We start from the raw sequence: 12,161 nt of genomic DNA on the forward strand, positions 1-12,161 counted from the left end.
TTTCTGTCATCCAGATTTAATATGCAATTGCATGTATTTGCATATTAAAGGTCTAATTAGCTCCTGAGAGCATGTGTGTGAGAGTGGTAATAATTAGTGCGATACCCGCCTGGGACCAATCTCTGGTGCATTCTTGTAGAATCCTGTGCCTTGTGCTGGTCTCTTGGAGTTAGTAGTGACCATGTGCAGTTTGTAGTTGTCTTTGTTCCCAGACGCAGAGGGGCTGTACTGCATATGACTCCATTCTTGTACTTTTCGTCTCTTTGAAGTGTCTTGTCTGATCTCACTGAATTGTTTGTCATTAAACCAGATGTTGAAACTCCGACACTGTGATCATGGCAAGTTTTTTTTAAAAAAATCAAATTTTATTCCTTACATCACGCTAAACAGTCCCCAGCCACTCTGAGAGCGAAGGTCTCAGTTAACCCATTCCTTTTGCAGATGGGAGAAGAGTCGTTTTACCCGCCGGCCGCAGTGGCAGGTTTTTGCGCCGTATTGTCCCATTCCTGCCCCATTCATTCTACAGCCGCAGGAAACATGCCATCTTGCCAGGTGGACGGCCTCCAATTTTGCCGCCATGCCATTACCTCACCGCTTCCTCACGCAGGACGCCATATTTAAACTGCAGGCACACGCACACTTCTCAATACTTGTACCCCAGGACTGCTCCGGTGAAGACATGGCTCCAAAAGCCAAGAAGTGTGCAGCCCCCCCGATTCAGTGACGCATCCCTGGGACGCCTTCTGGATGCCACGGGGGCCTGGCATGATGTCCTCTATGCCCCGTTCTGGCTGTAGGAGGCCCAACAGTCTCTCTGCTCTGGCTAGGGAGGCGGTGGCAGAAGTGGTCAGTGCCAATGCTGCATACAAAAGGTCTGCCATCTAGTGCAGAAAATAGATGAATGATGTCATCTGTGCCACCAGGGTAAGGCAACCATCTCATCCTTCTAAACTCACACACTCACAAGCCCATCACACATTCACTGGCATCTCACTCACTGCCAGCTCAAGAGACATCACCACTCACTCTCTCACACACACCCCCTCATTTCCACTGGCCTCATCTCCTCTGGAGACTGCCTCCTCAGCCCTCACCATCGTTGGGCCACTTGCATAGATCAACATGTACCCCCACACACACCCTGGGATACCCCCCTTCCCCAGTACAGCCCTCACCCTGCAACCTCTTTCCCTGCCTGAGGCCACTTTTCCCCCTTCCCCAAGCAAGCCCTAGCCCTGCAGCTATTGAAAACCCACCCCCGCCTTACAGCCTGTCTAGGTAAAGACCTGCCTGTGAGCCCCTCCCGTAAAAGTGATGCAGTGCTGCCTGTGAAGCCTGGCGCTGATGACCACGAGCGCTGCCCGAAGCAAGGTCGGCAAACAAACCTCGAAGTCCCGAGTGAAGTGCAGCTCGCCAGGTGCACGTTGCTTAAGTATAGTTGTGAAACACTGCCCGGATGATCCAATGTGGGGTGATGATTCCGGCGAGCAGGGCTTATAATGGGATGCTAAGGTATTGAAATTAGGCTCCCGATGTTTGGCGGCGGGAAACGTAGCCTGCAATTGACAGGTGGAGTGGACGATGGCAAGCTGGTTTCACGACTGCGACAATTTTTGGCCTTCTCGCCATATTGACCCCCTCCCCCCACCCACCATGACACCCGACGCCAATGGGGCCGGAAAATTCCGGACCTTAAGCTACGATCAGGAATACCTATCAAGAGCTAATTTTAGCAAAAAATATAGAGATATTTGTAAGAAGTGTTAGTTTTTTAGTCATATCTTTTTTTGCCAAAATGATAGGACATGAATTTTGGTCCTGATATTGTTAGGAACTTCTGATTGTGAATAACTTTCTTCACTGATCCCTTGTAAAGCCTGTCGGAACAAATGAACAGGAATAGACCATCCAGCTTTTCAAATCTGCTCCGCCTTTCAAATAGTTGTCTTTCAGCCCTTAATAAGATATATTTCATTTTTCCTTGTGGCCCAATTGGTAAGTGAAATTCCCAGGGCAGCCATATAGGCCAAGAAGTTTGTAGGCCTGTGTGTTTTAGTTAGCTGATCTTGGCCAGTGCAAAGGATGCGCAGGGAAGGCATAAATCAGCCTAGACCCAGTTCATGATTGCATTCGAGAGACTGCAGCTTGAAAAGTGGGGAGATCAGGCATTGACAGGAAAGACTTTATCTGTGATGACCTCAAGTCAAAATGGACTACCTTGGCTCAGTTGTGGCTGCTTGGGAGGGGTGTTTTAGGTTAGCCAACATTGATGGAACCATGCCTCAGCCAGAGTAAGGAGAGGCAGGGAGAAAAATGGAGGGGGTGGAATTCATTTTTAAAAAGACATGCTTCTTTGTGATGAACATCCACTGAACGGAGACCATGGGCGGAATCTTGCTAAGGCAAGGGTCCCACCTGCCGGCTGGGGAGCCGGCAAGAGATCCATGCTGCCTCTTTTTGGGAAGGCCCGGCAAAACACAAGATGGTCATTAATTGGCCACTTGAAGGCCTCAATTGGCAACAGGGCAGGAAGGTTGACCATGGGCCTTCCTGCCCAGAACTTAATTCTGGCGGAGGGGGGAAGGTGGCAGGGTTCCAATACTCCACCTTCCGGCCTAATTGTATGCCCTTCCCACCTCCAAGCTCGTCACCAGCGAGAGACACAAGGTTTGGCCCCATCTCTCACAACACGATCTGAACTGAGTTTAAGCATCAAAATAACAGACCAGTTAAGCAAGTGACAGGTAATTTTCCTAGCTCCTGGTGTTAGGGGGGAGACTTTCTCATTGGCTGTGCATGTGTGGCCCATGATTTCAATCTATAGCGGGCACAGAATTGAAGAATTGAGGGCAATGCGTGGCCTGAAAGAGAGGCTTGGTGCTGAACACACTGGTTCAATATCCTTGTTGAAGTTACAGCATATGTACAATGTTCCAAAAAGGGACTAAAATGGAAGATTTTTGCCCATGGTAACAGATTCATGATGCAGCAGTTTCTCAAGTCTTTTTCAGCTGAATAGTTGAATAGAAATGTTTTGCCACTCTGTTGTAGTAGTCATTGCTTCAAACTGTCCCAGAAAACACAATGGGCAGAGTTTTGCCCATGATGGGCGGGCGGGCCCCACCGGCTCGGCAGTGGGCGGGCAGCCGATCGCCGCCGCCGAAACGGGTCCTGCCGGGCTGACGGGAAGCGCTATGCACTTCCTGTGTGGGGGAGGGAGGGATCCCCCAACTGTCAGAGGGCTGTGCAAAGTGCTGCCTCAGGGAGATCGCTGAAAGGCTGGCAAATATAATAAATAGAACAATAAAAAATTCATTAACATGTTCCCCCTCATGTGAAAATGTCACACGAGATGGGACATGTTAATAACAAAAGCTTTATTAAACTTTTTTCAAACTGCTATCAAACCTCATCCCGCCACTGGATAAGGTTTGTTAAAAAACCTCCTCCCCGCCTGCCCGTTGGGCCCGTGCGCCGAGCCGAAGTTCGCACGGGCCCCTCAAAATCGTCGACGATTGGCAAGTTAAGGGCCTTAACGAGGCCTTTAATTAATGGCGGGCGTGCGTCCCACTGCATAGCGCGCCCGCCAACCGAAATATCGCGATGTCCGCGCTGACGTCGGGACGCTCGCGCGACATTTTAAGCGCTGGCGTGTGGACTCCGCCACCCGCACGCCCGCCAGAAGATTCAGCCCAAGGTTGCAACTGAGATGAAACTGGTCAGATTTGTCCATTAAACTCCCTTTTTTCTCCGTTCCAGCCTATATTCAAAATTGACATTCAATTTATAACAAAGAATTGTAAATATTAGAAGTGTAGTCCTTTTTTAAACTCTGGCTGATGTCAGCGAGAGTTGATGATTGCTTGGATTTTGGTGTGCAGTAGGATATAGGCAGCAGAGTTTTGAATGAACTGAAGTTTATGTAAGGTGGAGAATAACGAGAATACAGGGAAACATTGGAATAGTTGAGTCTGGAAGTGTCAGATGCGTGGTTGACGGTTTCAATGGCAAATGGGCTGAGGCAAGGGTAGGGGTGGGTGACTGTATGGAAGTAGGAATAGGCAGTCTTTTCGATGGAGTGTACACGGAGTCAGAAAGTCAGTACTAAGGGAAGGCTGCATTGTTTTAATGGATAAAAGCAAAATACTGCGGATGCTGGAAATCTGAACAAAAACAAAAATACCTGGAAAAACTCAGCAGGTCTGACAGCATCTGCGGAGAGGAATACAGTTAACGTTTCAAGTTTCATAAAATACGGACTCGAAACGTTAACTGTATTCCTCTCCGCAGATGCTGTCAGACCTGCTGAGTTTTTCCAGGTATTTTTGTTTTTGTTTTAATGGATGTTAAGTCACAGTACCAGCTGGCCATTTCAGCATCGCAGTTAGACATAAACCTTCCATGACAGTATTTTAAATAATGGTCACTAGTTCTGTTGGTGTCTCCTGGACAACATTCAGATTAACTGGTCATCCCTCACACTGCTCTTTGTTGAATCTTATTTTCCTACAGAATGTCAATCACTGCGCACAAGACCTGGAGGTAGGTCAGAGCACAAGTGAACGCTAAGGATTAAGGCCTGTCACACAAGAACTTGAGGACACAAGCAATAGGAAAGGTGTAGGGCCACTATTTATTTCCCTCTATTTCTTTTACACTTCCTCTCTCTCTCTCTCTCTCTCTCACACACACACACACACACAGACTCAGACACACAAACACAGACACACACACACAATGTAAATTTCCTAAGGCACATTGTACACCAGATGATAAAATGTTTCAGAAGGAGGTGAACATTATGTCATTCAATGCACAGTGCACCATTTTTCTGCCTGGGGGCTACTGTGGAACGTTGAGTCCAATTGATGGTAGGTAAACATTATATGAGTTCACTCAAAGATTAAATGCTCTTCGGGATTCCAATCAGAACATTGGCTGTTCATGGAAAGGTTAATTAAGGATTTGAAACCAGTGCTTCCATTCTTTCTGTTTCTGTAGAGTTTACCTGGGTTTTTGAAATGCCTGTCAAGAGTTTTGCCTCGAATAATATCTTATAAATAGCCAGCAAGTGTGATGTTTACATGACAGGAAGTGACTACAGATCTACCATTTTTAATATATATCCTACCCCACTTCTTACCTATCAATCAACAGGGGACTTGCCAGCAACCAGTTTGCACCCCTCAACCCTTTCTTCACATTTTGGCTCAACAGAGTCTTTTTTTTCTTTCCCTCACGATGAATAGGATGTCTTTCTGTTTCTGTTCTGCTATTTTTGCTTCTCTTGAAACATGGCAGGATATACCATGATTCTTGTGACATGCAGAGGAAAGTTATAAGTAGAAACGTATTTAGGTAAGGATGAACTTGGGATTTTTCTTGTGTTTTTTTTTGTTAATTACGTAACATAGTTATGGTGGAGGGACTATCATGGCAGCTGGATTTAACAGAGAATCATAGAAACGTATAGCACAGAAGGAGGCCATTTGACTCATTGTGCCTCTGCTGGCTCTTTGAATGAGGGGTTTTGCATGGCCCCACACTTCATGCTTATGCTTTTGTTCAGTCTCAAGCAGTCTCTCTCTCTCTCTTTCTCCTCTCTCTCTCTCTCTCCATCCATTTAGAGCATGGCATTGCTGAAATGAATCAATTAAATTGGGTCTTTGTCAGAAGTAGCCTGCCATGTCGGTGCATATCAGGACTGCCATTAGTTACGTGAAAAACGCAGCTCATTCATTTGCAAAAGTCTTGCAGCATGGGTCACACAACGGTTCCTGTGAGCTGCGGTTTTCCACAATGGATACAGGTCCCTGTGCGTGCATATTTTGTATAAGAACGGGAGTAAGGTATTTAGCCCCTCCGGTCTGTTCTGGCATTCACTGAGTTCATGGCTAATCTGTGACCTAACTCCGAGCATATGTTTACATTTGGGTCTCTATTATTGGGCTCCTGAATGTGGAGAGTTAGCTGGCCACTGGAGTACGAAAAGGGATAGTTTACCCAGGCCCCAGGGTCTTGTGAAACCTGACAGGGTACACCACAAGATTGGTGGAAGAAGCTGCTGGGGCCAAGCATATGGGATGTTTTAATGAACTTTTAGTGCATTTATTATGCAAAATGTTTATTATAGGGGTAAAATTGAGTGAATGAAAAACTGTCATGGCAGTTCTATCACAGGAAACAGTCCTGTTCATTTTTTGGGCATGATTTGAAAGGGTGAAAGTTGAAATTTGCGAGAAAGGTTCAGTGATTAAATGGTAAATGATAAAATTAAAGAAAGACTTGCATTTATATAGCATACTGTATGACCTCAGGGCCTCAGAATCTTTACAGCTAATGAAACGCTACTGTTATAATGTAGAAAACGTGTCAGCCAATCTGCACACAGCAAGCTCCTACAAACAGCAAGGTAATAATGAGCTGATAATCCGTTTCTAGTGATGTTGGCTGGGAGATAAATATTAGCCAGAATACCAATAATAGCTTCCCTGCTCTTCTTTGACCCTTTATTTTGTGAACAATGGCTAATTACCTACCTACCCATGCTCACCTGAGAGAATAGACAGGACCTTGGTTTAACGTCTCTCTGAGAAACAGATGATAACCAATTGGAAAGGAGAGAGACACGAAAATATAATCAATGAGAAAGCAGAAAGTAATGAGGAAGAATAAAATTGACACAGTCACTATGCAGAGGATGCTGCTGACAGAAATAAGAACAGTACAACATTTATACATAGATATTGCTTTAAAAGGATTGCAGTATCACCATGTGCCTGTTAGTGGCAATGTTGAAGCTTTGCCAGCCACTGGTCTCCACATTGCCACCAAATGGCATTTAGTGTTACTGCAGTTAAAACTCCCATTGTTTTATTCGTGCCAATTTTATTCATATGCAAGTGTGGTACTTAAAAAGGTTTGGCTCTACAGTAGCCAAAGTACATTGATACCAATGCTTACTTTTTAATTGACTTCATTGTTGAATTTATAGATCACTGTAAAGAGGGAAACTGCAGTTTAAGTGAATACATACATTTTTATTATCACAAGCCTTGATGTTACCCTGGATTTATTGCAAAACAATTATGAAACACTGGTTTTAGTCATTTATGTTTATTTAGTTCAGTGTAATGCAAGCAACATGATTTGAATGTTGGGTTGAGTAAACAAAAGTATAAAAGGTTTCCCTAATGCCTTTTCATGAAGGTAGTGTCCTTTAATGTCTGTGTGTATATGTGTGTGTGCATGTTTGTGTATGTAAATATAGATAGATATATACATCTGTATATATGGATAATTAAAGATATAGATAAATAAGATTATTTGACCACCTAAACTGCACCAAAAGAGGCAGAAGCAGGTTTGCCATCAGGTCCTAGCATTGTACAAGCAGTTGTTAATGTGCAGGCCCATTTAAACCTCAATTTCTGGGCCTATGGCAAACCTTGCTATTGTATTTTACATTTCTTACTCCCTGCCTGTTCTACAATATGCCCTCAATCCACTTTCCTGTATTACCTAGACATCACTCTTTTGGTTATTGGTGATCAGGTGCCAGATTGACATGGTATAGCCTGACTGTTGTAATTGGTGAGTACCAGTAAGATCACTGGGGGCAGTTGAATCGAATAATGTGAGGAATTTACTCAGTGGCAGTTGTAGTCATTGTTTGTACTCTTGCCGCTGAGTCAGGAGGTTGTGTATTCAAGCCCCAATTGACAGCACAAAATCCAGGCTGAAACTCTAGTGCATTACTGAGGAAATGCTGCACTGTCAGAGATGCCATCTTTCTGATGAGATAGCACATTGAGGCTTGATCTTGTCTTTTATGCCAATGTAAAAAAGACAATAATAATGGATTGTAGAGGAAGTTAACAATGTTAGTAAAGAATTTAGTATGAAAACGAATGTTAAGAAGACAATCATTCTCATACTAGCTGACAAGTGGCAAGTAACATTCGCGCCACAAAAGTGTCAAACAATGACCATCTCCAACAGGAGAGATTCCTGACGTTCATTGCCCCTTGATGTTCAATGGCATTACCATTATTGAATCCCTCACTATCAACATCCTGGGCATTACCGTTGACCAGAAACTGAACTGGACTAGCCATATAAATACTGTGGTTACAAGAGCAGGTCAGAGGCTAGGAATTGTGCGACAAGTAACTTACCTCCTGACACCCCAAAGCCTGTCCATCATCTACAAGGCATAAGTCAGGAGTGTGTTGGAATACTCCCAACTTGCCTGGATGAGTGCAACTCCCACAACACTCAAGAAGCTTGACACCGTCCAGGACAAAGCGACCTGCTTGATTGGCACCACATCCACAAACATTCAGTCCCTCTGCCACCGATGTACATTGCACAGTACACACCACCTGGCAGTTCCCCTCCAAGTCAGTCACCTGGAATTATACTTGGACTTGGAATTATATCGCTGTTCCTTCATTGTCGCTGGGTCAACATCCTGGAATTCCCTTCCTAACAGCACTACACCACATGGACTGCAGAGGCTCAAGAAAGCAGCTCACCACCACCTTCTCAAGGGCAACTAGGGATGGGCAATAAATGCTGGCCCAGCCAGCAAAGCCCACATCCCGTGAATGAATAAAAAACCCCAAATAATAGTTAATAGTAAGAAGCCCACAAAAGTTGACAAGCTCAGTTGACAGAACCAATGCAGAACAAGTGAGCAAATTTGTGTACCTTGATTCTCGATCATTATTGAAGATGCTAAATGTGGCACTGAAAATATCAGAGGATTTGAAAAAGCCAGAGGTATTTTCAACAAAATGAAGTTGATTCTAACAACAGAGGATCAGCCTGTGTATAAGAAAATGTTTGCTCAAACGCTATGTCTTCTCAATACTCTGGCTGTGAAACCTGGACTATAGGCAACCGAATGATCAAAGAAACTTAAAGTCTTTGAAATATGGGCATACAGAAGAATGCTTAAAGTATAGTGGAGAGAGAGAGAGAGAGAGAGAGTAAGCAATGAGAATGCCCTAGGGAGAATGAAATCCAGAAGAGGCATGATAGACATCATCAGCTGAAAATTTAATTATTTTGGCCATTTGACAAGACACAACAATATAACTCTGCATTGAAGGCCACATCAAGGAGCTGAAGAAGTACAAAGCTATATTTTACCCTCCTCGCTGGCATGTATGAAGGTGGGCGGGGTTCTTAAAATCCAGCGGGTATCCTGCCAGCCTCCTTCTGACCCGCCCCCTGTCCTGTCTCCTATTTCAGGGAGCCGGCGAAAGCAAGGGTGGCCCATCATCTAGCGGCCTACTGAGGCCCTTAAGTGTCCAATTAATGGCCTCACCCTGCTGCTATTTTACCCATGGCATTGGGGAGGCCACAGCAAACGGGTTTCACGGCAGCTTTTACTGGGTGGGCTGGTGCAGGGCAAAGGGGAGGGCCGATCATCCTTTGGGGATCAGCTGTGCCATCAGCAGTATCTTCCCAACAAGATCATAGGCACCCATCCTCCCAAACCTGGTCCCCAAAACTCTCACCTCCCTCGCTAGGGCCTCCCAGCCAAGCCCCGCCAATACCCCCAATTTACCTTCGGTCCGGCCTCCATAACCTCCTCTTCTTCAGGACAGTCTGTAGTCCCATCAGTGGCCACCACTCAAACCTGGTGCTGCAGGGACTCCAGAGCTGCTCTCTATGGCGAGAGTCTATTAACACTCCGCCTAGTGTAAAATGGCTGCGGGCAGCGGAACTTTTCATTGGCAGGCGCCCAACTAACTTTATCTTCGGAGGTGCGGGGAACACGGTGCTCCATAAAATCTAGCTCCGAGAGTTTATTGGAGAAGCAACATCAAGGAATGAGCAAACATGAGCTATCAGGAGGCAGTGAGAGCAGCATGCAGTAGAAGTGACTGGTGTAACATTGCATCCAACCTTCGGTAAGAGGAAGGAGCCAAAAAAAAACAATTTTGTGGCACTGTTCGGAGAAAAGCTGGGACGTTTTTCTTGACACCCAGGCCAAGATTAACTCCTCAACCAAAACCTTAAAAAAACAGATGACCTTGTCATTAATCTTATTGCTATTTGCAAGTTGGCTGTCACATTTCCTCTATTACAACAACCAACAATGCGTAGCTTCTAATTGGTCTCAAGATCTGACCGACTTTTGCAGCAATTACAATTAGGGATTAAAAGAGGAGGTCAGCTACAATATGCCAGCACAATTATATCTTGGGCATTGTGACACAGTGTTCCTCTCCTGATGATAAAATGTGATGTTCTCCAACTTACAACCCACTGTGAGCTCTGCACTCCTCTAATTCTGGCAATTTTTACAATTTCCTTTGCTCCAACATTAGTGGCAATGCTTTCAATTGCCTCAGCCTCAGGCTCTGGAATTCCCTCCCTAAATTTTTCCACCTTCCTCCCTTCCTTTAAAGTACTCCTTAAAACCTCTTTGAACAAGCATTTGATCACTTATCCTAATATCTCTTTCTATGACTCAGTATAAAATTTAGTCTGATAATCGTCCTTAGGTCGTTTTGTTAGATTAATTAGATTAATGAGAGAGAGAGAGAAAAAAGACTTGCATTTGTATAGCACCTTTCACAACCACTGGACGTCCCAAAGCAGTAACCAATCAAGTACTTTTGGTCACTGTTGCAATGTAGCCAACTTGCGCATACCAAGCACCCACAAACTACAATGTGATAATCACCAGATAATCTGTTATTTATGATGTTGATTGAGGGATAAGTATTTGCTGGGACACTGGAGATAACACCCCTGCTCTTCAACGAAAGCCTCATTTGATCTTTCACAATCACCTGAGCGGGCAGACTGGGCTCGGTTTAACATCTGATCTGAAAGACTGCACCTCTGACAGTGCAGCACTCCGTCAGTATTGCACTGGAGTGTCAGCCTTAACTTTTATGCTTGGTTCCTGGAATGGGATTATGAACTCACAGTTTCCTGGCTCAGTGACAAGAGTGCGACCAGCTGAGCCATGGCTGGCACCTATAAAGGTGCTATATAAATGTAAACTGCTGTCAGCTTGAGCTAGTTTCAACAAAGTTACCAAAGGATCAACAAGAAAGACTGTAGCCTTCCCGGGAATCCCGGCAACTAGGCATTTCTCAGATAACAGGCACTTCAGAATATAGAACATTTGGGACAGATACATGTAATTTATACTGAATGGACCAAGCCGTCAGGTGTCTGATGTTAACCTCAGTATCATAAATGTGGTTGGCTCAGGGGACATGATAATTCAGCTGATGCTTTCTTTTGTTTGCTTTGTCAGAAAACTTATACATGAGGCATTTAGACTGAAATATTCTTATGGTGGTGCTACCTTATCAAATATTTATATGTTATTCAATGCCCAGCTGTCACATTTCCCTTTACTCCGCCCAGAGATTAACCTCCCAGCTGGACGAATAAGCCAACTGATGTTTCCATAACATTTGAAATAATAGTAAGGCAAGGAACAGGACCACAAGGCTTCAACCCCAAAGTGCATCAGAAAAGAGGTTCTTTTTTGTTAACGCACTTGTAACAAGTTATACAGCGAATGGCGAGAGGTCCTCCCACTTGTAGTGAAGCCGATTAACTTTTGGTCCCTTTTTTGTTCTCTGTCAAATAATAAAACCATTCTTTTTTCTTATCTATGGTCTTGTATTGGCATCCTTTGTGTAGTCAAATTAAATAACAACTGCTGGATTCTAGTAAATGCCATCAGTAATCCAAATGCTCAGTTAATATGTGTTCTCGACAGCTTTGTTTTATAATATGTACAAGGCTGGCAATAACTTCCCAGCAAAACTGCAAAACAAACAAGAGGACAAGAGGCGGCTAGCTGTGAATTACAACGCAGTAATTCAGCCGAGCGGCGCTGATGGTGCTATAAACTACACAGAGCTCAGCACTGAATTATTGCATTAGACTCATTGCCAACTGTTTGCTATTCTTTCTCAATAAGTTTTTTTTTAACTTCAATAGTTCTTTGTTGGTCAATTTTAGGACTTGTGGCAGATGTGCTGATCGTGGTTCAAACTTATCTGAACAGGTACTGGGTTCAGGCTGCTGCAGACACATGAAGGCGAGGGGAAAGATATTCTTTGCCAGCATGTTGTAATGATCTGGATTGTACGAGGGCTAGGGGGAAAGGGCACAGG

The 12,161-nt window shown here is 44.4% G+C and overlaps 1 protein-coding gene across 1 annotated transcript in view; it reads left to right on the top strand.

Moving 5' to 3' along the window:
* LOC144693556 (protein phosphatase 1 regulatory subunit 37) overlaps positions 1-11,928 on the top strand; it is a 120,499-nt gene extending 108,571 nt beyond the window's left edge. Inside the window, exon 12 of the mRNA XM_078563398.1 lies at positions 11,785-11,928. Coding sequence (XP_078419524.1) covers positions 11,785-11,928 — 144 coding nt within the window. The remainder of the gene's footprint in view (positions 1-11,784) is intronic.
* Positions 11,929-12,161: the final 233 nt, after the last annotated feature.

The sequence above is a fragment of the Cetorhinus maximus genome, chromosome 18, assembly GCF_964194155.1.
Source record: "Cetorhinus maximus chromosome 18, sCetMax3.hap1.1, whole genome shotgun sequence".
Taxonomy (NCBI): domain Eukaryota; kingdom Metazoa; phylum Chordata; class Chondrichthyes; order Lamniformes; family Cetorhinidae; genus Cetorhinus; species Cetorhinus maximus.